This window comes from Python bivittatus, unplaced genomic scaffold (genome assembly GCF_059951505.1).
Source record: "Python bivittatus isolate LINGU-HERP-01145 unplaced genomic scaffold, Pbiv_v1 ctg000790_np1212, whole genome shotgun sequence".
NCBI lineage: Eukaryota > Metazoa > Chordata > Lepidosauria > Squamata > Pythonidae > Python > Python bivittatus.
In genome coordinates, this window is record NW_028277110.1 from 4,474,811 (window position 1) to 4,501,220 (window position 26,410).

Sequence of the window (26,410 nt, forward strand, 5' to 3'; positions counted from 1 at the left end):
GTGCTTGTTCTTTCTGACAAAATCATTTGGAGCTTGAAGACATCCATGATCCATAATCTATACAACTTCCTGCATAACATTCCATTGTGTTGGTTCTTCAGATTTACCCAGTATGATTTGATGTGGGGAAGTCCTTCAGCAGCAGCCAAGTCAATAATGGCCGGAGCTAAACAGCTCTCAAATCTAGGCCAAGCTCTGATGTTAGTCTCTTGATTAGGGGAATCAGTGATTTCCTTCAACGGCAGCCAAGGGTGCTAATTAATAGCATAATTGCTGTTCATGGAGCAAGGAGGCATGTTCAGAAGGATGGGGAGGCAAACCATAAGGCTGACAGTGATAGCAGGGAGCAGTGTAACATCTGCATAAACACCCATCAGCAAGTAAAAGCTGGTGTGTCTGTCCCATTAAACAGAAAATATGGCCAGTAGCCAGTTTTCATTTCTCACTTCCTGGCCCCAATTCTCTGACCCTGGATTCAGACTTCTTTTATCTGTTGCCCATTTTCTTCTGGCCTTGCAGTAGGGATGTTTACTTACTTTTGCTTATTCCTATGAAGTTCCCATGTGTGATCATTTTATAAATTTTGTTTTGATCATGTCCGCAGGTCCTTTGATGGTCATAGTAGAATATTGCAAGTATGGAAATCTGTCTAATTATCTGCGAGGAAAACGAGGTGATTTCATTGTATGCAAGGTAAAATACGCACCCCAGGCATGTCAGTCCTTTAAAAACATCACATGGAAAAGGTTTCATTTCTCGTCCAAGGGAGAATTGGGTTTGGGTAAATTCAACCATGTGTGTCATCCCTTAGACATTCGGGAGACTTTTATTCAAAATGGAAAATTCATCCTTTTTTGTATTTTGCGTTAATAACTAATTGGGTTGTTGATAACAAATGAAAACACCTATACAGTATCAGCTAAAATGGACAGTGTAGTTTGAAGTCAGGGCATTGTGGTCCTATGTTGTCTCCAGGGGAGTGGGGCGGGGGCTGTACTGGGTTTTGTATTTGGGATTTTAATTCCTGTAAGCCGCCCAAGTCACCATGAGCGAGTTGGGCGGCCATATACGTTGCTTAAATAAATAAAATAAATAAAAACAGCCATTCCCTTTTGTTAACCCAGGTCTTGTGTTTAGCATGTCGTTTCAACCTGGCCGAAGAGTGATAATGGGCTTCATTATTACGTCTTTTTTTTTTCCCCTAGCCACCAGAAAATTCAGATTGCTCAGAGAAAGGATTGAAGGAGTCTATCAGTGACTTAACAGAGCTGATTAAGCGGCGTCTTGAAAGTGTGGCCAGCACTGGTAGTTCTGCCAGCTCTGGGTTCATTGAAGACAAAAGCTACACAGATTCAGAAGAAGAAGAAGAAGGTCAGTGAACACCCACCAGCCCACTTTCTGGTCTCTTTGGATTTCCAATTTTGGAGGCATACTCTCTTCTGGTCTACACCTGGGTTACTCCATCTGCAAAAGTGTGAGCAGGTTGGGGAAAACTAGAAACACTCTGCCATCCTCTTAGTAATGTTCTTAGCAAAGATGGGCCACCTTTTTTTTATTTTGTAGCTTTGCATCTTGCTCCATTGGGCATCACGATATCAATAGAATGAGCAAAACCCAAAAGGTCTGCCTGTTTGGGGAGAATTGGAATTTAAGGGTTTAATGGGTAAAATGGATACATTAAGCCTTGCTTCTCCTTCCTTAACACCTTAGTCATCCCCCAAAGTTTTAAAAAGTCTGGAAAAGTTGTCCCTGCCTATTTTGGGTTATGAGGAATAAAACTATTATTGCAGGAACCCTACAGTTCATAGGCCAGAAAGAATTGTTACATCAACATTGATCAGGACAGCCCAGTATCCATTGACTCAGAAAGGTGGGAGAAAGAACCCAAAATTTAAACCTTTGAGCTCAGACCTATGTAAAAGCTTTGCATTCTGTGTACTGCAGTTGGAAAATCCTCTGTGTACACATGGCTTCATTCTATGGATGTCCACAAATGATTAAATGCAGTCTGAAAGAAAAAAATAATATGTATAATTATTTCTTCCCAGAATATAACAAGGTTAGGGCTTTGCAAACCATGCTTTAATGAAGTGCTATTTTTATTGCTTCTCTAACAACAAGATGATTTACTCATCCTTTTTCTTTATAAACACAGTGGAGTCCATTAAGTCTAGAATGTTATTTTAGCCATCATCTAAGGTCTAACTCCACATGGTTACTTTGAAATTAAAAAAAAATATATAGATCTCCTGCCATCCTATGTAGGTGAGTCTTTACTACAAAAATGTTCCTCTGCATGTCTGGCTCAGATCATCCCTTGCTTTCTCCTAGATACTGAAGATCTTTATAAGCGACCTCTGACCTTGGAGGACCTGATTTGCTACAGCTTCCAGGTGGCTAAAGGCATGGAGTTTCTGGCCTCAAGAAAAGTAAGTGTTGTCCCAAGAGTTGTCAAAAATTGTGACTGGGTTCACATGACAAGCTAGACTAGTGTTTCCCAAACTTCACAACATTCCAGATGTATGGATCTCAACTCTCGGAATTCTAAGCGATAGGAATGCTGACCAGGAGATCCAAGTCCACGCATCCTGAAAGATGCCAAGTTGCAAAACACTGCATTGGACTAAACTAAAATGGGCTTGGGTCATCATATCAATCATTATACAGTCATTTATTGGGATATTACACATTAATCCATCATCCAGAACAATTTTGGGCATGATCCTGATTTTCCTCTTTATTATTTCTAAAGCTGTATCATTATGAGTAAACGTTCTTTTAATGCCATCCAACATTTCAACAAAGCAGCAGTAAAGCTGATGGAGTTCTATTCTTCAAATTCAGACGAGAACAAATAAATATTGGGAAAAGATATTTGTATAACCACCAGCTGGGTGTGATGGAACGGGATTCAGAAGTTGTGATAATGATTTCATTAGCAAAATGCAATCCCATTTTATATTTGGAGGTATCAAAAGAGCCCTTTGAAAGTATTCTTTGTTGGGGAAGGTTTTAATGTTTCACGGAGTTCAGACAATAAGGAACCACTAAAAATTACATAAAATATAACATCCAAATGTAGGTAGACCTGTTCCTAACCAACTTGTTCCAGAGTAATGCAGCCAACCCATTAAGAGTCAAGATGTTCCACAAGCATCAAACCTGGGATGTTTCGTATACACAGCACGTGGTCTTCTTCCACAAACCCATAGTCACAGTTTTCCTTATGGCCCTCCTTAAGTTCTCTAAGATGCTGTAAGACACTGGACTACTTTAAACTGCAGAAATAAACAGAGACATCCATGGAGGTGAGGGTCAAAAGAGTCAAGATGTTGTCCAAAGCTATGTGTTCCTACCACATCCTGCTTTACATGGGTCACATCTGGGGCACATGTGAAAATGGGCAGGGCTCCAATCAGTCACAGACACCCTCTTGAGTTTTTTCAGACCCTGCTCCCCTGCAGACGCCCCTTTGGTAATAGATGAAAATCATTGACATTTTTTCCTGATCTCCTTGTATTTCTTTTTTCATTCCAGTGCATACATAGAGACCTGGCAGCCAGGAACATTCTTCTTTCTCAAAACAACGTGGTGAAGATTTGCGATTTTGGATTGGCCAGAGATATATACAAAGATCCTGATTATGTGCGGAAAGGCGATGTAAGTATGGGGCGGGGTGCTGTACGACCCAATGATGCACATTTCCCAGCTGTGTCCTTGGCCTCCTTTTGGGGCATTAATTATGAATGCTATTCATCCCTGCTCCCCAACCCCACCCCTGGGATATTGACTAGGATACCTATGCTTGGATCAGTGTATGTAATACCTGATTAAAAATTGATAACATAATTAGGTATTCTTTCCTAACCATGAGGATACCATGTAAAATGACAAAATGTGCATTACAGCATTGCAACACAAGCTCACCTTTTTCTACTTGCATCACAATGCCACAAGCAAGTACAAAAGGGGTTGAGTTTGCACAGCAACACCCAACCATGTACACTTGGCCAACCCTCCATCTTGGGTGCCTGTGACAACACAGTAACCTTGTACCCCCTGCCTTTTCCAGGCCAGGCTTCCCCTGAAATGGATGGCTCCAGAAGCAATTTTTGACAAAATTTACACAACTCAGAGTGATGTCTGGTCTTTCGGTGTGTTGCTGTGGGAAATATTTTCCCTAGGTAAGATTGCCTTTCCTTGGTTTGATTTTAGGAAGAAGAAGTACTTCCACTCAATGTGATAAAAGGAGAGTCAGAGGGGGACCTTTGCTCCTGGAAATTAACCAAAGTCACGTTTTATTATCTGAGGGGGTCCTTTTCTAGAAGGGAAGCGTCTTTTCCTTAGAAGGGCAGCAAAATCTGTGTTCCAGCCAAACCTGTTGTCAAGAGCCTCTTTCATTCATTCCCTTCATTCCTAGCCTGGAGCATTTGATGAGCGTCAACTGCTGTGGACATCCCACCCATTACAATGCCAATGTGGTTTGGTGGTGAGGGTGCTGGACTAGGTGCAGGGAGATCTGGGTCAAGTCCAGCCTCACCTGTGGAGCTGACTTGGGGTCATGGGCTATCTTTCAACCAAACAATTGTTATTTATTTACAAAATGTGGAAACCACTTCAGGCAAAGGGCCTGATTACTGTAGAAGGAATCATAGCAGCACAACCGATGTAAAGCAATGCCATCAAATACCATAAAACCTAAGACACAGCCTTGTAATCACTACTACTTGGTGGTTGGGCTCTCACATGTTCAGTCCTAGTTCTTGGCTAGCAAAAGACAGTTTGTCATTGTCACAAAAGATACTAGCTTGCTGTCCAAAAGATGGCCTGTTCACCCAGCCAGCTGAGACAAGGACTAGGTTTCCCAGAACATGACTCAAGGTGGACTCTTAACCATGGAAGCTCAGTGTGTGTCAGCCCATTACTGTGTGTGGCTTTGAAGCAGGCATACTCTCTCAGCCCAGCCTACCTCACAGGTAGGATAAACATCTAAAATATGCACATCCAGTGTCATGGTTTACTGTGTAATGGCCACTGACTGCAATAAAGGTTCTACTCTATTCCATACAATTAATCAACATTGCATGGATCTACATAGCCTAACCATTTCTGAGTTGGGTTAAATCTATAAAGAAATGTCTTTTTTCTCTCAAAGATAAATTAGGAAGGATGCTGTTTGAGCAAGCTACTTTCCTGTTGTTACTAAGATACTTGGTGGACATTTTGGCCCATAACTGTTTCCAAAGCTGATGTTTGAAATCTGGGTTAGAGTGAGAAACTTGAACCACCGTTTCTTGGTATTGAAGATTATGGAGGAAAACTCACTTTTATGTTGGCAACTTGTAACCATAGCTTCTCTGGCTTTTTAATGGGAGAAAACATCTCCCACACAAGAGACCTCCTGGTTCATGGTTTGCCATGGATCTCATTCCCAAAGACTTTCCTGCGTACCTTTCACAAAGATAAAAACTATCCTAGAGAAACACAGAGGGTGGGAGAAGAGGGAATTCTGCACTTATGCTAATCTTTGTGGTGTCCTTTCTTCTCCAACAATTCTTCCCAAAACGCTGACCCTCCGAAAAATGAAACACCCACAAGACCACATGCTGGCTGACGTTCCCATCATGGAAATGTGGGAACCCAGCCAAACTTTGCATATTCTTTTGGCAGAACACAGATCAAAGTAGGGGAAGGAGAAAACTTGCAAGCCACAGACCACTTGGAATGGAGACTTCTACCCTTCTGTGGGCAGTTCTAAGCAGCCAGACCCTTGTGAAAGTTGAAAGCTTTCAGGATGTTTTTTTAAAAAAACATAAATGGTCACTTCTCGGTCACATTAGTCACTGAAGGCTTTCTTAAGTCAATCTTTTGCTGTACAGTTGCAATGGGGGGGGTGGGGCTACCAGATCTGAGCTGCAAGAATCTAGGTGGCCATAAGATGTCAGCAAAGAGTTCTCTGTATCTGGGATTTTGTATCCCATCAATTCCAATGTACTTTTGTGGTTCAAGTATTGATGTTGACCTGGAGGTCACCAGCTGATCTGGGGCCAAGAAGGATTCTTACACTGATAATGCAGCTGGTGGCCATTAGCTCATGAAACCCAGGTGCAGAATGGCCTGCCTTCCCAGAACGTATTGGCAATCCTACCCCATATGCCGGATGTGGAAGAGGAGGAATACCGGAACCTAACAGCTTGGAATTGCCTATATATAAGTTCCAGCTTTGAAAGGAAAGTTACTTGCCAGAATTCTTGTATTTTCCTTTCATCCTTTTTTCTTAATAAGCCTTCTTGATGAGAATTCAGGGTGAATTAGCCTTTGGCTGTTCTTTAGACTGATGGTTGCTAAAGAGGTCTGACAATTCTCTCCTTAGCCCAGCTGGGCATCAGAAACATCTGCGAGGGAGTCCAAAAAGAGTAAAGATAGCTGTGAGTGCACAATCGATGTCCTGCCCCCTTTTTACATGTTTGGGCACAATAGAAAAGGGGTGAATCATAAGGTCACAGGCACCATCTTTACCTTTTTATCCCTTCCCTGTCAACCTCCTTATTTAACATCTCCCGGAAGCAAGTTGGGGGGAATCAGTGAAACAAATATAGGTGAGTCCTGTTTGAAAGAATTTGCAGATGTCAAGCAGGTCAGAGCTATGGATTTAAATCCTTCAACAGACTGGAAGTAATGAAGCCGGTCTGTTACAGTTCCTCAGTCAAACGTATTCACAGACTGGAGGTGGTATTAATCTGGAAGGGAGCCCGGTATACGAGCTTGAGCAGATCAGGGAAGGGAATACAATAAATAAATATGGAGCTATGCTTCCTGTCCCCATGGGGGTCACAATCTAAAAATAGGGAAAAAACAGGAAGGGAGGGGAAGGTGGCCGATCAAACAGGAAAGGGACATGTGACGATTGTGGTTATCTATGTTTCAGTTTTGTAGGTGGAGAGCCGTGTTAATCAGTGGTGGCAGAAAATCAGGAATCTGGTAGCCCCTTCCCCAACTAACAAATTGTATTAAGAGGGAGAAGCATTGATGAGCTGCAGCAATTAATAAAATTTGTTAGCCGGAAAGGGTGCTACTAGACTCTCCCTTCTTCATATTCTTCTAGATCAATGATTCTCAACCTTGGGAACTTTAAGACCTGTGGACTGCTGGGGAATCCTGGGAGTTGAAGTCCACAGGTCTTAAAGTTCCCAAGGTTGAGAATCACTGTTCTAGATCATGCTTAGTGTTTGTCATTGTCATGATACCCTGATCAAGTGAGCTCCAGCTCCTGAATTTAATAAAATCTATTTGTCAGGAAAGGCACTGCCTGACTCCCCCAGTGTTTCAGCTTCAGTTTCAGAAAATGATGGAGCAGGGGCTGTGCATTAATCTTAAAAGAGAACGGAGAAGGGATTGCATGGAGTTTGAGACGTTAGTTTTTTGCCTGAGAGGAAAAAAAGGTCTCAGGAAGCCCGCAAAGCTATAGTGATGGAAAGCAATGGACATCCATTTTCCCTGTATTTTCTCTGAAAGTATTGAAACAAGCTGCTCTTCTACCTGTCATGTTTTAACACCAACAGCAGATATCCCTTGCCCAGCTTCATTTCTTTCCTTTCGGCCGGCCTCTTGCTTTTAATTTTGCATCTAACTTGAGTAAGAGCTCTGTGATGAAGCCTTGTGGTCTTCCGTTGATCTTAAGTGATGCCGTGCAAGCACTGAGGAGGAAGGGGAAAAGAGAAAAGAAGAGAAAAGAAGAGAAAAGAAGAGAAAGAGATCTCTGCTTTGGACCCGCTCAAGGCCAAAGTGCAAAATGCAAAGGAAGGAAAAGGGTTTCAGAAGCAGCTCTTCTCTGCTTGATAAAAGAACAGTGAGGAAGGAGCATCAGCAAACATTAGCTGGAGAAATGTTATTTTTGCACAGCGATCCCTTTTTAAAAAGGAAAGCGCGTCTGTATTTTTTGACCCAGGCCTAAGGAAATTGCTTGTGCACTTGGGAACTTTCTACCTTGACGGAAAACTTTCCACATCTTTGGACTGATGTGCACTTTGGCCAACAGCGGTGGAGTCTGAAGTGCACCGTCTGCTTACACAAGGCGCTGGCTTGGCTTCTTGGCCTTGTTTCCTTGTGCAAACGGAGAGTGGGGCCAACTCTGTACTCTAGCTGAGGGGGAGATCTGCAGTGGGGGCACCTGTGGCGGGGTCAAAAACATCAAGATGGCTGCTGCAAACATGTCCTGCTCCTTTTTGTATCCCTGATCTGCTGTTCATGACCTTGTGGGTGGTCCCTCTAATAAGGCGTGCTTGTGTTTTTCAACATGGGAATCTCTCTAGAGTAGGCTATCCATTTGCAGGAAAACCCTAGGACACCCTTCCGCAGTGTAGTAACTTGTAGATATTTGGGGGCTGTAATTCCTGATTCTTAACTCCCAGAATTCTCAGGCAGGTTTTCTGGAGAATGTCATCTGAAGAGGGCTGCTCTAAGATTTCCAAAGCCTCGCCCAGGGCCTACACAGAAAACACTGGGCCCCCTTCCTCAGCAAACGAGGTGTAGGAAGTGTTCCCAGATGGGAAATCATGGAAGTAAAAGCACAGAGCAAGGAGCTGTTTGGCCACGTTTTCTCCTCTTTGAAAAGTAAGGTCTTCTCCAAGTCAAGGTCAATTCCTGTGACTTCATCGCTATAGCCATTGTAGTTTCCGTGGCGACAGTCTGGATGAGTTTTGCCTTTGCCTTCTTCCAAGATGTTTTCCCCTTTTGCAATCTAGCCTGCGTTCCTCGGATTTGCTGGTGGTTTCCCATCCAAATCCTAACCAGCCCCCTTCCAAGTATTAACTCTGCTTACCTCTCAAGATCGGCCAAAGTTGTCTCAGTGCTGCCACCTAGATGCTCACTCCACATCTGGAGACCCACACAGACTTGGAAGAATATTCTGGAGACAAATGACTTAAATAAGGCAACATTTTTACATTTGTCTTAATCTATTCAGGCAGACGGTAGTTAACTGGAAAAAATCAGGTCTCTGACCTCCTCATGTAGTAGCTTCAATGAAAAGATGACATGCCTTGCCAACAGAGCTCTTTCTGAGCAATTTGCTTAGAGTTGCTTTCATTTTAAGAAAACTCCTCTCCAACCAAAATGCTTAGCTGAGGCAGCAGGCTCTTTTTTCAGATGAGAAAAGCATTGGATCTGGCCCAGTATGTCTTCCATTGCCCTGGCAGTGACATTAGATCAGGGATCCCATTTTTCTCTTCGAGGCAAAGATTCAAAAATGCAAATTGTTCTTCCAAACAAGTGACTTTGTGAAGATCATCCAGCCATGTCCTTGGATTGGTGCCTTCCAACTCCCACAGCAAGTATTTAATTGAGGAATTGGTCAGCAAGGAAGCTTGTGGGGAAAAAAAGTTTCCTCGATAATGAAAACCTGACCTGTGGAAGCCGGTTTGGACCCTTTGTGTTTCTGTAGGAAGTGGGGAGTGGCGTTGAGGAGAAACTGGGGACCTTAAGTTTTAACTTCTCCCATAAGGAAAAATAGGAACCATTTTTAAGGGGCAAAATGGGTGTCTTATAAGTATTATAAAGCAGCCATTTTCCTCTTAATACTCCCAAACAAGAAGTTTTGAACATTTTGGCCCCACCCACTCAGGGTCTCCTGAGGCTGCAAATGGGGCTTTGGGGCATTCATGGGAAGGGGGACAAGAGGGAGATGTGATGTCATCTGCACCATGACATCCAATGCAGAAACCACATGGTTATGCAATTTGTGGAAGTCATATGATGCAACCAATACAAAAGTAGTTGTGTCATTTGCACAATGATGTCATCATGGCTTCTAAAGCCTTCCTATATTCTCAGGGCCACTTGTAATCTTCAGTCTCCTCCACCCTCCCTCCAAAGTTTCCTTCCATCCACTCCCTTAACAAAAGAAAGATGTTCATTGGGGAAGGGCCCCCCTTGTTTTCCCAGTGATTCTTCACTGAATTATTCCATGTCTTGGTCTGACTGTTGAGACAACAGATGTGGCAATGGCCACCGGACCTGTTCAACTACTGGGCTGTGCCTAGCAGATTGGGCTGTATAAGAAAGGTAGCCCTTCTCTGGATTCGCTGGCAATCGTGTCAAAGCAACAAGATCAGTTAAATAAAGTCATCAAACTGTGTGTCCAGCTACCAGCCACCCTCACCACTGGCCCTGCTGGCTAGAGCTTCTGGGAGGTTTAAGCACCCACTGGATGGTTACAGCTTCTTCACTCCTGTAGGAGCTCAACGCTACCTAATTCAGTGAGGGGGACCTTTGAATCAGCCTAGTTGAATCCACCTAGTCTCTTGCCTGGGGTCTTTTGAGAACCGAATGCACCATCACAGAGTTAAGGGCACCTCCCATCAGAGTCTGTGGTGGGAAAAAAGTGTTCATCTCCCTACAAATTATGGGGTGCAGGTTGGGAGTTAACCTCCCCCTTGTGAAAACCTCTCTGTCCCCAAATCGTTATCTTCCTCTTCTGCCTCAATTGGATGTAACTGTATTTTGGCATTTGATCTTCTCACCATGACTAATGCTAATGCTTGGCCCAAATTTGCCATGCAATTTCTGAGGAATTTTCTTCCTCCCCAAAAGAAGATTCTGTTTTTTGAGCTCACCCTTGGGACACTTGTGAATTTCTTATGAACTTCATTTGGCAGTGTTGGTTCCACAGCAGTTATTCCTCCTGTTGTGATTCTTGCTCACAGCACATCTCTCCCTCCCTCTACAGCTTGCCTGGTTTCCAGAATGAACAATTTGGCATTGAATGGAAATGGGAAAAAGAAGAAGGTGGGAGGCTGATAATTCTCCGTTGGTGAAACAAAATGCAGCACCCCGGTCCCTCTATAAATACAAGGCTATCCCACTCAACCTGTGCAAATTTCTCTGAAACTTTCTCTTTCATCAAATTAAATGAGAACTGGTAGAAAAAGAAACACGGGAGAATTTTTTTCTCATTTCTGCATTAGCTTTCTTCTTAGCCAAGGAAACTCAGTAGGCCTGCTTCAGGTAGGTTAGACGGGAATGCCAGAAAGCATTAACTAAGCCACACGGTTGTTTCGGTACCCACAACAGGAGTATTTTCTTCAGAAAAAGAAACTTAGAAAATAAGAGGGAAGAAAGATCCCAATGTATATACTTATTCATGTATGCCATTCATGATTGCAGTTATATTTAGAATGTTGTAACACTCCCCCCCAAAAATTGCAGCTTCTGCAAATATGATTTTCATTCAGACGTCCTTATTAATTGGAAAAAAAATGGATCTTGCAGTTCAAACCACAAACCTAGATTAGTCTATATCAGTGTTTTTCAAACTTGGCAACTTTAAGATGTGTGGACATCAACTCCCAGAATTCCCCAGCCAGCATGGGGAATTCTGGGAGTTGAAGTCCACTCATCTTAAAGTTGCCAAGTTTGAAAAACACTGGTCTACATGGATGTTGGTAGGCAAATGATGTCCCATGTGCTATCATGTAAATGATATAAATGATGTAATTTGTACATAAATACATTTGTGCACAATTACGTAATATATTGTGGCTGATAACCCAGGACTGTTTTAGCCCCACAGTTTCAGAAAAGAATTTATTCTCCATTGATTTGCTTTTGGCTTCTACAGTGACACTTCTGCTTTCAGTCAAAGAGTGGACATTGACAGGACATCTGTGGGTGGGTCAAGAAAGCCAAAATGGCAGTCCCAATTATATGATCAAAGCCCCAGACTTTTTTGCCTGCATAATAAAAGAAGAGGACTTTGATCACACAGTCATGGCTGCCATCTTGACTTTTTTGACCCCCTTTGTGGACACTCCTAGATGCTAGATGGCCCAAGGCAAAGTAAACACGAAATTCAGTAGAAACATACGGTGATGTAATATGAACTGGGATTCCTTGAGACCTAGTCTCACTTTCATCAGATTCCATCTGCATTAAAACCAGATTAAATCTCCTTCCAGTTTCTTCCTTGGCTTCAGGGAGGCCAGATTATGAAAGAATGACATTCTGCAGCACCTTGGGGACATGGAGGAATTAAGGCAATTACAGTGCTAGAGCTTCATCAGCTAGTTATGAACTTTTGATGAGAAAGCTAGCTGTCAGGGGACAGATTTCCAACTGTGAAATAGAAAAGTGAAGCACACAGCAGTAGCTTTCTTTTCCTCCAATTGTCTGTTATTTTATCATCATTTAGCTGTCCCACCAAGCATTTGGGATTCAGGTTTTGTGTAATATTGCTTGCATTGATGCAGTCAAGCAATTAAACAGGCCGCGGCTGTTCGTCTGCCATATTATAATTGGCTGTTCCTGGCGTCCAAAAGCCAATCGGGGAGGCCAACTTCTAGAGCTCTTCGGCTGATGAAAGATTCTCCAGGGGTAAAGCCAGATTTAACAGAGACTCTGACCTTTTCAAAAAATATAAACCAGGCCTACCAACAGCTGATGTCCCATAGAATGGTTGCAATCCAGAGGTGTTTTTTTTCTCCTTTTCCTTTCTCTTTTGTGCTCTATATTCCTCGCTCTTAATAACAGCTAAGTTCTCAAAATGGAAAAATAAATAATGCCTTAAAGTATTACCGTGTCCAAACTTACACACACACATGCATGTTTGTGTGTGTCTGTATGTGTATCTCGATTACAGATAAAAGAAGTTGCAAACTTCAGATAACATATGTCCCCGTGTATATTTTGTACATTAATTTTAGACATTTGTACTGTAAAAAATGAAGAAAAAAACCCCATCTTTTTCAAGCAATACTAGATACACTTTTCTAACTCAGGGTTAATTCAGCCAGTTTCCTTGCATTTCAAGTGCTTTATGAATGAAATAAATACAACAGAAGGCTGGGAGCAAACTGGAAAAGTATCCAAGATTAGGGATACTGACTTGAGCGGGATGCAAAGAGAAGTGAAACAGATTCCCTTCTGCATTCGTCTCCTTACAGAGACAGAGGATTCCACTACCTATAGGGCTGATAATCAAGCCATATGGATGTCGTAGTAGAAGACATCCAAAAGTCCCTCTAGCCCAACAACGTGTTGTCAATGAGGACAGCTAGGTGCATTTAGAAAGTGAACAAGCAGATGAATGCACCTTTTTCCCCACCAATTGTCCCTTTGCAATTAGAAATCCAAATAAAGATGTTTAACGATTTGTACGAACTGTGGTTTTTGTAGGTCAACCTAATTCATGTTTCCCCAAGTAATAACATCACTCAGAAAGCCTTTTTTTAAAACTTTTGCACCTCCCCCCAAAAGAAAAAGTATAAAATGCATATTAAAATGTGTATGTTATTATCAAATACCTACAATATGCCTATTGCTGCTGCTATGAAATATTTGCTGATGGACCCAGAAACTTTGATAAAAATCTAGCAAGAGCTGGGCTAAGACATGCCAGCACCATCAATTTATAAGCAATAGAAAAAGTGGGCAATAAAGTCAACAGCAGGATTCCTATGGAAATTGTTTCAGCCATGATATTGCCACCCAAATTGAAATCTGAATTAATATTCTTTGCCGCCGCCTTCTTCTTCTTTTCAAGGAAGTCAAGCTAAATTAAAATTTGCTCAGCTCCTTGAAAGCCTACGTTTTCCCCCTTGACATTTGTATTAGGCTAATATATCAATATGCCTTTTGCTTTTCTTGTCATACTTGTTCAGTATCATAACAGGAGGAATTCCTCTTCTGCAAGGCTTCAAAGAACAAGATGCTGACAGCCAACACAGGACATATCTTGCTATAGCTTTTCTGTATGGTCCATTTTTCTTATTGATTTGGCATTTCACAGGTTTCTGGGCCAGTCTACATTGGGGTTTTGCTCCTGAGGTTTATTGAGGTTTATTCCCTCAAAGGCCAGGGAATAAGGTGACCATTTTGCTTGCTGGTTGCCAACGAATGTCTGTATTGGCTTCTTGTAAATGCATCATCAGCTTGTACGTATGAGACTCCAGGGCTGACTACAGCTCCCCAAAATCTTGGGGGTAAATATCACAAAGCCCCCAAAGTTAACAAGTAGTAGTTTTAATGAGACCAAAAGAAGTGATGGGATTAGATATGACTCCAGAGTAAACCTAGTACCTATATTTGATTTGAATTAGATATAAGTGAAATTTAGTTTTTCTCCAAGACCAAGACCACCCAATTTTTGGGTATGCAGCCCCTGTCTTTGCACTCAGATGCTCAGTGTATCCCATCACCTGCAAAACACTACATACTTCTGATCTATAGGAACCCTCCATCTGGGGCGTTCATAAGGAGGCCGTAAAGTCAACATGGTGGTCATGACAGCCATCTTGATTTTTTAGCCCCCCTTCTGCAGCTGTCCCTGACCTTCACAACCAAAAGCTTTCAAGAAATATCTTAATCTTTTCTAAAGCATGGATTTCATTCTCCCTGATAGAAACATAGTGGCAGAGGACCCATTCTGAGATTCTCTCTCTTCTACATCTAATGAAAGCCAAAATAATGTGTTCGATAAATTATTCCACCCAATTTCTAAGCATTAGCATTTTTAATTCTTCCTAAAGATCATCACACCATGCCAGGGGAGATGGATGTTAAGCTCCTAAAAGGAATCAGTGCATGACCAAGAAGCAAGATTCACTCAGGATATCATTAACCAGGTTTAATGTCAGGAACAAGCTTTCTGGTTATGGAATCTTGGAAACTGTATTCCAGTCCTCATTTATTAGAGAGTGTATTAAGGAGGAGTCTCTATGAGTTGTTTGACCTTCTTTCTCATAGATTTCCTTATGGATGGACTCTTCCTTAAGAGATAAGGCTTTACTATTCATCTGATCTTCTTTTGCCAAGTTTTCAAAACTTCTCTTTACTTTCCAAGATTCCAGGAATCCCCTTACAATAAACCTAGATCAGAGAGACCCAGTTCAAGACTCCATTTAACCCCAGAGCTTACTGTATGACTTTGGGTTGCCCTCCATTAGTCCAAACTACTTCAACCAAGAGTTGTTGTGGGCATATGCCCTATGGTCAGTTCCATGAGAGAAGGGAGGAATGAAATGTAATAAATAAATGATACATAATATTTTGTGGACCTCAAAAGTCCTTGCAAGTGGTCTCTTTCAGTTTCTGGGACTTGGGTGGCCTGGGATGTATTGCCACTGGTTAAGACAGTCACGATAGATTGCGTGGAAGTCACTGAAAGGCAGTGTGACTCTTGAGGAGAAAGTGAGAAGCAACTTCAGAATCAGTTGACACCTTTCTTGTTGTTGTGGCTCTCCTGAAAGCAGCCAATTGAGCAGGATATTGGGCTAGATCAGAGGTGGACAATCCAGGGATTGCATTGCGCACACACACACAAACACATACACACACCCCTTTTCCTTATGCTTATAGAACTTCTGGAAGAGACACAAGAAAACTGTCTTGGAATAGTCCTCATAGCTCTACATTTATCCATACAGGGGCTTCTCCATATCCGGGGGTCCATATTGATGAGGACTTTTGCCGACGTCTCAAAGAAGGAACACGGATGAGGTCTCCAGAATATTCCACTCCAGAAATGTAAGCTTTCCCATCCATTTCTAGATGTTTTATATTGTAGCAAGAGCCTTGCTCTGTTCCTCCATTATTCCCCCAAGTCCAGAATAGCAAGTACGCCTTCAGTTCTTCAAGGTGGTCTATTTCTTCTGTAGTCTGTCTAATACCTTACTTCTCTCTCACTTCTCATTCTTCTTGAAAAACAAGGTGACTAGAGACTCAGATCCCTCAAAATGCTGTTTGCATGAAGCAACTCCAGAATCTATGGTTAGGAACTAACGCCTGTTCTTTACCATTCAGTCTCGTTCTCTCAAGCTTAGCCCTCCACTAGGATCATTTTGGAAAGCTTTGGGATTTCTTAGTCCAAGTTAGACACAATGGACAATACTTTTTTCTTTTAAATAATTCCCTGAAAACATTTGGATATACTGGATGGAAATTTCATTCAGACTAATACTACTTCCTCTATATTTAATTTATAGGCTGCCCAGAGTTGTTGGGGCGTTGGGTAGCTGATAAATTAAATTAAATTATTAGTAACAAGGCATTCCTCTTTAACGGCAGTGGGCCTTCCCAGTGGCCATACCTGAACTATGGAACTGCCTGCGTCAGTTGCAATTAGTCAAAGCCATCCTATTAAGAAGGATATTTGTGCCACACGCACAACATTTAGTCAACATTTTGACTAAAATCTTATCTGCTGCCTCTGGTTGATCTTAAAAAAAAGAAATTCTATTAGATGTTTAGACTTGTTTTTGTTTTTACATTATTTTAATTTTGGATTGGTCTTAAATGTCTCTACCTACCCAACACAATGGGTAGAGAGAGAGAGAGATTTGTATCCTATTTTATTACCATTTCTGTCTCCTTCCTCTGTTTTTTTTCAAATAATTTTATTAAGTATTACAGTTAAAACTAATGCAAACTACAAAAATTTACAATAATAGGACAAGACCAAACCATATGAGCTAGTCCTCTAAAAAAACATCTCCATCAGCTTAAAAACAGATTCTGGGATATCAAACATAATATAATGAATTGATAGCTCTTTGTCAACACTGAAATTCATTCACCATTTTTTTAATCCCCCGTAGCTACCAGACCATGCTGGATTGCTGGCACAGTGTCCCAACAGAGAGGCCCACTTTTACTAACCTTGTGGAACGTTTAGGGGATCTACTCCAAGCAAATGTGCAGCAGGTAAAATTCAGGAGATTTGTCCCGTTTGGGTAGAAAACCTTTCAATGAAATGCATGCAAAAGTTCTTTCTGCAAGTTAAATTTAAAAATAATAAGTTTTATATTGTGTAAAAGGAGCAAAATTCAGATGGGTATCTTTGGCCCAGAAAAGATCATATTTCCCAGTTGTATCCATCCATGGCAAGCAGAAAACAGTGATGGATATTTGAAAGTTCTGCTTCCTCCTGAAGAACCTGGTTTGTAATGGTTTTAAATGGTTTTCAGCATCCAGAAAAGGAATGATTTCTCATATCTTTCTTACTCTTAGCTTGAAGATGCACAAACACCCAACCTTCTCAACTCAGATGATTTCTCATCATAGAAATTATTAATTCCCAATTCCATGGAGTTTATCTACTTTTCCCTCAATTTTTAGGACAGGTCAGTTTTCTAAGTTCAGCATCTAGGGTCCTCCTCTTGTTCCTTCAAGCTCAGTGTTTCTCAACCTTGGCAACTTTAAGGCATGTGGACTTCAACGCCCAGAATTCCCCATCGAGCCATGCTGGCTGGGGAATTCTGGGAGTTGAAGTCCACACACCTTAAAGTTGCCAAGGTTGAGAAACACTGTTCTAGCTGGATAAAACAAATAAACCAGTGAAGCTCTGTTGAAGGAGATGGGTATGAAAGGGAAATCAGAAGTAACATAAAGAAAAAATATGGGCAAAGATCAGGATCGCCCTAAGCACAAACAGAAAAAGAGTTAAGGTTAGACTTAGAATTTCTGAAGTCAAAACCCAAATGCTCCTTCTACTTATTACTGGGGATTTTGGGCATAAGCTCAGGACATCATTATCCCATATTTCACTTAATGATTTGTTTTTAGCCCCAGAACCAAAATATGGAGGAACGTGTGGTTTCTTAAGAGCGTTGCACGTGGCTGTAGAATCCTGGTATCCAAATGATGTGGAAGAGTCATAGCAAAGAATAATCAGTTTGTGACCTGTTGTTCTGGTTTTCTTCCCCAATGGACTAACATAGGGATTAGCTACGTACGTGCTAGGATGTGCCTTGACATTACTGTCCTCATTTGAACATGAGGCTCTTGTACATCTTAAGTCTGATCTACTTCTCAGGCTTGTTGATAAGATGCCCACTGGTCTAGCTTTACTTCACTACATGCAGCTCCTTAGAAGTTATGGATTTTGGTACATAGATAAGTGTTGGTCAAAGCAGCCACAATGAAAAGGAACCAAAGAAGTTTAGTAGTTTAGGCAGTATACAGAAGCTGTGGCCCTCCAGATGTTCTTGGGTTAGAACTCCCATCACCTCTGGTTCCAGATGATGAGAGTTTGAAATCCAGAACATCTGGATTAAGGCTCCAAATATCAAATCTCAGGTCAGTTGGGAACTTGCTTGGTAACCTTGGAAATACTCAGAGACAAGAGGGTGTTGGACAAAGCATCATTGCTGGTGCATTGCCAAGATGTTACAGCTGGGTCCCAGAGAGATAAAATGAAAAAGTGCATCTCCTGAGGTCTTCAGGTGAAAGTGATCTCGTAAAAAGAGAATTAGAGGAATGTGACAGCTAATGATTTCTGAAGTCAAGTAAGAAAAATGAGTCTTAGCTTTTCCTCTTTTCTTTTTGATTATGAAATACAAAGGATGGGAAAGACTATATCCCACTGAACATTACCCTGTGTCCTGATGGAGAGTCCATCCCCAAGATCTGCCTCTTGGAGGAGAATGTGAGCAACTTCATTCATCGCTGGAGTGCTGTGGAAGCAAGGTAAGGAAGCAGCTTCAAACAACGACAAACCTTTCCCTAAACCAGAAATGACTGTCTTATTGATCAGTTCTGTTCTTTGTTTCCTCTCTCTCTTTCTTATGTTTTAAGAAAGAGAAAGGGTCTGTTAATGTTCCTTGACTGATGCTAATAGTTTTGAAAGCTCCAATTTGCAGGCTGTGAAAATATGTCTACTAGAAAGTCTAGGATAGCCTGAAAAAACTCAAAATTGTCACTATGCTGCCTTGTTTAAGCAGTACTAAGGCACAACCACTGATCTCATTATTGTAACAAGGGATCGGAGAAGCCCTAAAAGCCCTGGATGTGATAGAAGTATCAATATATCTCTTTTTGCAACATCCTCAAAGAAATTAATGGCAACCAATATTTTTTATAGAGCAAAGTAAATACCTGCAGGGACTACAGTGTGAGTGGAGGTAGAGGCTAAATTGTCCCTCCATCATGTTTTTGCAGCTCCCCCAACAGTCTGGCCTCTTATTGGCTATTTCCTTTATCCCCAAGAACATATTGCTAAGAGCTAGCCCTTCTTCAGTTTCCATAGTTGGTCCACCTACATGTTCTCAACTCTGTCTTTGGTTCTGGTCACATTACAGTGTGACAAAATGCTAAAATGAGGGAATGGATGGGCACTTTGTCTCTCCTATTTTCTTAATTAATTTTTTGACTGGGTCTCTTATTCCCGTTTGAAAAACCAGGATCTAGAACCATTTTCTTGGTGGCACATCATGAGTGCTGAAGTGAGAAAAGAAATCCAGATTTCATGGCACTGCCTGGCATTTGAATACAGCAGGAATACATGTTTCTAATAGAGACTCTTTTTTCAAAGCCCTTCATTTTCTTAAAATGGAACATAGTAGCCCTGAAATCAGACACATCCATCTAAAGCTTTCTAAGGTCCTTGATGGTAAGACAGTATAGTTCTAGTCACATACATGCTTGAGAGGAAGAATATTGGGGAATCAATGGCATGAGACATCTTGGTCACTTTGTTGCTTTATGGACCAAACTGTTCACAGAACTAATTGTGTGCACCCAATGATTATTCAGTATTGATCCATAAAGTGTAGGACCACCATAAATTGGTTCATCTGTGGTTCTCTCAACCAGGATGTGGATTTAATGCCTGATGCATTCTCACTTTGATGAATATTGATTGTGGCTTGAATCAGTCACAGTGCTTTTTCTGGTATCTTTCACCCACATGGACAGAAAAGCTAAAGATAAATGTTTCCCTGTGCCCACTGCCCTACCCAATAAACGCTTGAAAGCTGTATGTGGGCAACCCGATATCTTACCTTCTCTTTATTTTCAGCATTAACTCCAAGAACCGCCCACTCAGTGTAAAGACATTTGATGAGGTGCCTGTAGGGAAAGAGAAGATGATCCATGAGGTGAGTTTAAGCCAAACTCAGTTTTTTTGCTGCACCCCTGGAAGCCCACAGTCACTGATAAAGGGGAAGACCTGCAACCAAGGAGCTTGGATCTCATCTAGGAGATCCATCCCTGAATGTAAATAAACGAGCTACTTGACAAGGAAAAAATAATTGGAGTCATCCAGTGATATGGATTAGCAATAGGCACAGAATTCACCCAATTTTTTTCAGACAACTTGCATTATCATTTATGGAATTATCCTGACATAAGATATAGTATGGTAAATTTGCCAGCCAAGTAGGCAAATCTGGGAAGATGGAAGAAGAAAATATCAGCCACTGTTATCCAGGGTAAGCACAGAGTATGGTAGCACCTTCAAGGCTAGTTGACTTCTTCATGAGCACCCACTCACTTCATCAGAGGGTGTGGTTTTGCCCTGGTACATCTGATGACTTTCTGCTCATAGACGTTTATGCCCAAATAAAGTTGGTTAGTCTTGAAGGCACTACCTATTTTCTTGCCCCAACTAACTCTTCCTTGGACATTGGCCAATACAAAAAGAAAAAAGTGCAAAATCTTGAGATGCAAAAAAATGTGTCAGAAGCCTGTCACTTTTGTTCCAACTGAGGATGAACTTCAAAGCATATCATATTTAATAGGCATATCATGTGATGATGATTTCTTGCCAGATGTCCAGGCTTGGGGCTGTTCGTTGAGACTGTGCATTATGTCTAACGGTGAGCTTGGATATCAGGCAAAGGGGACTCTCAGATCAACTTTTGTCCACTGGGTTTAATCAGACAGTAGATGTAATTTTCCACCGTGCAGCTTCAAGTCATTGGGAGGGCCATCCTTCGGTGGTAAAGATGCACTTTGAATGCAGAAGGCCCTCAGTTCAACCCCTTACATCTCCAGGTAGTCTGGAAAACCTCCTGCTTGAAAATTTGGAGGAAGCTGCAGCCAATCAGTGTCGACAAAGCTTACTTAGATAGAGCAGTGCTCCAGTTTAGGAGAAAACAGGCCACCCCTCTTCCCAGGGTTCCTACCCTGTAATTTTGCATATCTAGAATTTAAAGTATGGAAAATTTAAAGGAAGGAAAGTAATAACTGCCCTGCCTTATTTATCTCCCTGCCTCCCTCCCTCCCTCCCTCCCTCCCTCCTCCTCCTCCTCCTTCCCCTTCTCCTTCCCCTTCTCCTCCTTCTCCTTCTCCTTCTCCTTCTCCTTCTCCTTCTCCTTCTCCTTCTCCTTCTCCTTCTCCTTCTCCTTCTCCTTCTCCTTCTCCTTCTCCTTCTCCTTCTCCTTCTCCTTCCTTTTCATAACTCACCCCCCACCAGACCATCTGGGTACATTCATTTTATATGGATTTTTAAACTTCATCCATTTTTGTCTTTTAAAGCACCCTCCTCATAAAAGGTAATTTACAAGCTAAGCGCGAAGCAGAAGTGGAATTAAATGAAGCAGTAGCCAGATGCAAGCCAGATGGCTGGGGGGGGGGGAGATTAGCCATTGCTCTGCCTAGAATATCTCTGAATTTAAAGCAGAAAATTAAATATGATTCCTAGCAGGTTAAATCTCTCACGATTCCTGTAGAGTGCTGCCGCTGTAAAAAAAAAAAATCTCCATGCAAATCAGAGACAGATAGGGATAGGTTTGCTGACCATATGCAGGGTCTTGATTTTCTCCCCCCCCCCAGAAAACCCCCACTGCTAAACATACAATATTTGGTGGCAATCTTGTTGGCCATTTTTGATGAACCCAAGGCTCAAGATGGTGCACAAAACCTCTGGTCTATTTGATGCTCCACTTATTTTATTTATTTCTTATTTAAATTTTCAAAACCACCCAGTAGCCAATGCTCTCTGAGTGGTTGCAATAAAACACGCTTTAATACTTTAAATAAAAACGTATACGATAGCATTACAGATAACCCATAGTTAAGAATGGAGCCTATTGTAGCAAAATTCAAGTTAAATACACAATGATTTGAGTTAAATACACAATGGTTCGAGCTGATTACGCAATACTACTTATACCGCGTTATACAATAATACGGTTCCGGCTCATATATAAATTCAACTTAAGGACAGACCTTGGAAATGGAACTCATTCTTAAACTGGGGACCCCCTGTAATATGCAAAATAAAAAGCACCATATAAGCTAGGTAGTGGCAAGGCAGGCTTTCAAAAACTAAAACAGTGTAATACAATTAAAATGCAGGAAAAAGCCAGTTAAAAGCCTGGGAAGGTAGAGAGGTCTTCTCCTCTCTGAAATGATGCTCGTGGAGGTACCAGACCAGCCTCCGCTTTTGAAGGAGAAGCCTTCAGAAGTACGTGCTGAGTCTCTTCTTCCTCCTCTTCTGTAGGAATGTGAGTCAGATAGTGGGATGGTGTTGACCCTGGACGAAGTCAAGAGCCGGAAGAGGCTGGAGATCCGCTCCTGGCCGTATGGAATCATGGCTCTCGCGTAAGTATTGATGGTCAACTGCTTCTTGGTGGCTCCCGTTTCTATGCCCGTTGCTAGTCATGTGCCTAGAAAGGATGCAAACCATGATAAATAATAATGCAGGGACGCATCATACATTTTGGATTTCCAGAGTCATTCCTTTTTCTCTTCCGTGATTTTTTTGCATTTCTAATCATTGTCAAATTTCCTTGCTTCGTCCTTTTTTTTCCAACCTGCACAAATAATATTAAGTAACGATACAGCGGAGACTATCATGCGGAGTAATCAGCGTAAAACTGAAACCTTTACTGTACAAGAAATACTTTGATGCAGTTTTTTTAATGTTATTCAATTCTGGATGAAAAAGCGAAATAATCTTAGGCTCATTAACATTGACTTTTAAATCAGAATTAATACGGATAGAATCTTTCTCTCTTTTTTTAATCTTCAATGGTCTAAGTTACCTAAACAATAGAGCAGTGTTTCTCAACCTTGGCAGCTTTAAGATGCGTGGACTTCAACTCCCAGAATTCCCCAGCCAGCATGCTGGCTGGGGAATTCTGGGAGTTGAAGTCCACGCATCTTAAAGCTGCTAAAATTGAGAAACACTGAATTAGAGTGTTAATAATCTTTAAGCAATACTGTACAAATACCACTGGATCAAAATAGTATAATGTATTATGTATGTTTCACAACATCATCATCATTATTATTATTATTATTATTATTATTATTATTATTATTATTATTATTTAAAAAGTCAAGATGGTGGCCATGACTTCACAACTGAAGTTCTGCCCCTTTCTTTACACTATATGTGCTAAACATGAAATTAAGAAAGCGGTGGGACTTTGATCACGTAGTTACCGCCACCAGCTTGACTTTTCTGACTCCTCCTGAAAGATGGCCCTGTATATGACATTTCTATTCCAAATAGGGTAAAAGTATTTTATTACTGGCCATTGACCGGTCAGGCATAGCATACCCAAACGTGAGAAAAACGCAGAAAATGAAAAATTACAGGAGCATCAAAATAAAATAGCAGAATCACTAAAGGGGAAGAGGAAAATCATCTTAACCTGATAATGTGGTGTAAAGAAATTAATTCAGGCTATATGAGTTTTCTCCGCTGGGTCCTGGACCTCAAATCTCAGCATTATTTATTGTTATTATTATCTTAGCCCTGCAGCATCTTAAAGCTTCATTAGCAATCTCAGCACTGCCAAATATTTGGTGGGCTCTTTGCTATGGACGATGAAGCTGGAGTATGTATTCTCGTGACTGCTAAGCGAAATGTGGTATATTATCATAATACATCGCTATTTCTACTATGTAAATATTTGTTATGTTACATTAAATATATATAATTCAAAATATATAATTACATTAAATCAGTGTTTCTCAAGCTCGGCAACTTGAAGATGTGTGGCCTTCAACTCCCAGAATTCCCCAGCCAGAATTTGTACTTCTTTGCTGCCATCTAGTGGTTGTCTTAGTTTTTTCAACTCAGATCTAATAATTCTGTGGAAACATCTTAGAAGTCTTCTCAGATCTTCCTAAATCAGGCACCTTCCCACCAGCCCAAAGTCATTCTGTGGCCTTCCATGGCTAAGCAAGGACTTGAATCTGGTCTTCCTGTTTATATTCCAGCACCTTCATCACCAGTCTTCCAAATCTTAGGAATGCGCATGCCTCAGAAAATTAAGAACAGGTGCCCCCCCCCCCCAAATTGACTGTTCTAATAAGTCACCTCTTTAAAGCAGTTCGTGTTGAGACTCTAAGACCCAGAATTCTCAGCTAGCAAGACCTCCTTGAATTTGCAATCCCAACATATCTAGATTGGGCCAAGTGGGGAAACATCCTGGGGAAGTCCACAGAATTCATTTGCCTCCCTATGTTTTCCTATGAATTAAAATTCACTGCCATTCCTGGAAGTCACCTCACAGTGAGATGGGCAGTGACAAATTTGAAATATAAATTAAAAATTAAAAAAATTAAAAAGTGACATATTATCATCATGATATGTAATCATCAATATAACTATATTCTGTTGTGTCAGCATTAAGTACTCACTTAATGACCACAATAGGGACCAGAAAATTTATTGTTAAGCAGGGCGGTTGTTAAGCAAATCAGACCCAATTTTATGACACTAATCACCATGGTTGTTAAGTGAATCACATGGTTTCCCATTGATTTTGCTTGTTGGAAGCCAGCTGGGAAGGTTGCAAATGGCAATCATGTGACCCCGGGACGCTGCAACCGTTGTAAGTGTGAGCTGGTTGTCAAATGCCCAGATTACAATCACATGTCTGCGGGGGTGCTGGGACAGTTGTAACTTTGGGCACCCGTCATAAGTCACTTTTTTTAGCATCGTTGTAACTTCAAATGGTCACTAAACGAATGGTTGTTAAACAAGGACTACCTGTATAGGTTAAAGCTATAATTGATTCAAGCCAATTAAATCAAACTTGCATCTCTACTTTTTCTTGCTTCATTTAAGTTCACATAGGGTAGTCTGGCCTTGAAACAGATGTCAGGTTAAGCCCTGACACAAATGAAACTTTGCATCTCCTCACAATCTTTGGAAAATAAGCTCTTTCCAGTTCTCTTCCAAGTCAGTTGCTGAGAGGCAGGAGAAAAGGATATATCAAGGTTGTTAATGATACATCTCTTTTGACTGAAAATATTTATTCTGGACTTGTTACAAATAACCCGCTTCATCTTCTATAAAACTTCTGGTAGGCTTAGTACCTCTTCCAAATCTGGGTGGCTTTTGAACTTCTGAGACTTCTCCCTTTCTTTCTTTCTTTGTCTCGTGTTTGTTTTCTTCCTTGTGTTGGGGGTGGGAATTGGCAGGCTCGAGCGTAGATTGCTCACATCAAGAGTTCACGGAAGACAGATAGAAACCTCTGATGCTGGGAATCGTGTCAGAGAATGATTGAGATTAGGAGGACAGAGAGAAGAGTGTGGGCAAGATCTGAGCAAGCATACTGAATTTAGGAGAGCATGGACCCTGCTCAGATCTTCCCTGCACTCAGTTGCTGAATGCATGGAGAGGCAAGCTGAATCTTTGCCTGTGACAAAGGAAGTTTTCCACTGAATGGACAAGGGCGCTGTGAATGCAAGGCCATGTATTCACAGTGAGAGACTAGACCAGTGTTGTCCAAACTTGGCCATTTTAAGATGAGTGGACTTCAACTCCCAGAATTCCCCAGCCAGCATGGCTGGCTGGGGAATTCTGGGAGTTGAAGTCCACTCATCTTAAAGTGGCCAAGTTTGGACAACACTGGACTAGACAGAGCTCTGAAGATCGACCTTGGATTTCCTGGTGCAACATTTTGCTTTTGTGCCACCTAGAAAAGGTATTGCTCTAAGCTCAGAAATAATTAGGGCTAAAAATATAAGGACACAGAAAGGTGCTTTTTATCAATGAGTGATTGTCAGTCCCTTTGGCCCAGCATTATCATGCCAAGTAGCAGGAAATCAACAGTCAGGGGAGAATTTCTCCAATTCTACTTGGAGGTGCTGAGGGCTGGCCTTGTAATCTTTAAGTACCATTCAGCTATGTCCAGGAAACCACTCCATTTGGCCAACCGTTGCTTCTGCTAAAATCCAAACATGTGCAAGATAGGTGGGACTTCCCCATTCCTGGCTAAAATCCTAGGGATTCCAATTGTCTTACCAACTGCTTAGGTTGGGGCTCTAAACCGTTGTTATATACTCCCTTGACTCAGCAAGGACAAGTTAATTAAGTTGTCCGAGAGCCCATACAGAGTAGCTGCATCAGGGATATTCACAGGGTGTGGTCAAAACAGTCAAGTTGGTGGCTGCAATGGTGCAATCAAAACTGTTGCAGCCACCCCCTTGACCGTTTTGACCACACCCTGCAGACCCCCTCGAGCTGCATTACGTGCGAGTGGGACCTTGCACGTCCCCTGGCTTGGACAGTCACAAAGCAATCCGTTTCAGAAGCAACCTGATCAGCCATCTGTCTTCCCTCCAAGGATGCTTCATAATAGTTCATTTTAGCTTTAACTGCACTCGGATCGCTTCCAAAAAAAAACAATAAAAACCCCTCTGGGCAGCAGTCATCCATCACTTTTCCCCTAAG

The 26,410-nt window shown here is 41.5% G+C and overlaps 1 protein-coding gene across 2 annotated transcripts in view; it reads left to right on the top strand.

The window, feature by feature from the left end:
• The window catches only part of LOC103057723 (vascular endothelial growth factor receptor kdr-like), a 166,922-nt gene that overhangs the window by 132,568 nt on the left and 7,944 nt on the right, over nt 1-26,410 (top strand). For both annotated transcript variants that reach the window (XM_088129275.1, XM_088129276.1), the window contains exons 20-29: nt 605-693; nt 1,206-1,371; nt 2,332-2,429; nt 3,538-3,660; nt 4,073-4,184; nt 15,420-15,519; nt 16,590-16,695; nt 18,335-18,459; nt 19,790-19,868; nt 22,217-22,317. In XM_088129275.1, coding sequence (XP_087985401.1) covers nt 605-693; nt 1,206-1,371; nt 2,332-2,429; nt 3,538-3,660; nt 4,073-4,184; nt 15,420-15,519; nt 16,590-16,695; nt 18,335-18,459; nt 19,790-19,868; nt 22,217-22,317 — 1,099 coding nt within the window. The remainder of the gene's footprint in view (nt 1-604; nt 694-1,205; nt 1,372-2,331; nt 2,430-3,537; nt 3,661-4,072; nt 4,185-15,419; nt 15,520-16,589; nt 16,696-18,334; nt 18,460-19,789; nt 19,869-22,216; nt 22,318-26,410) is intronic.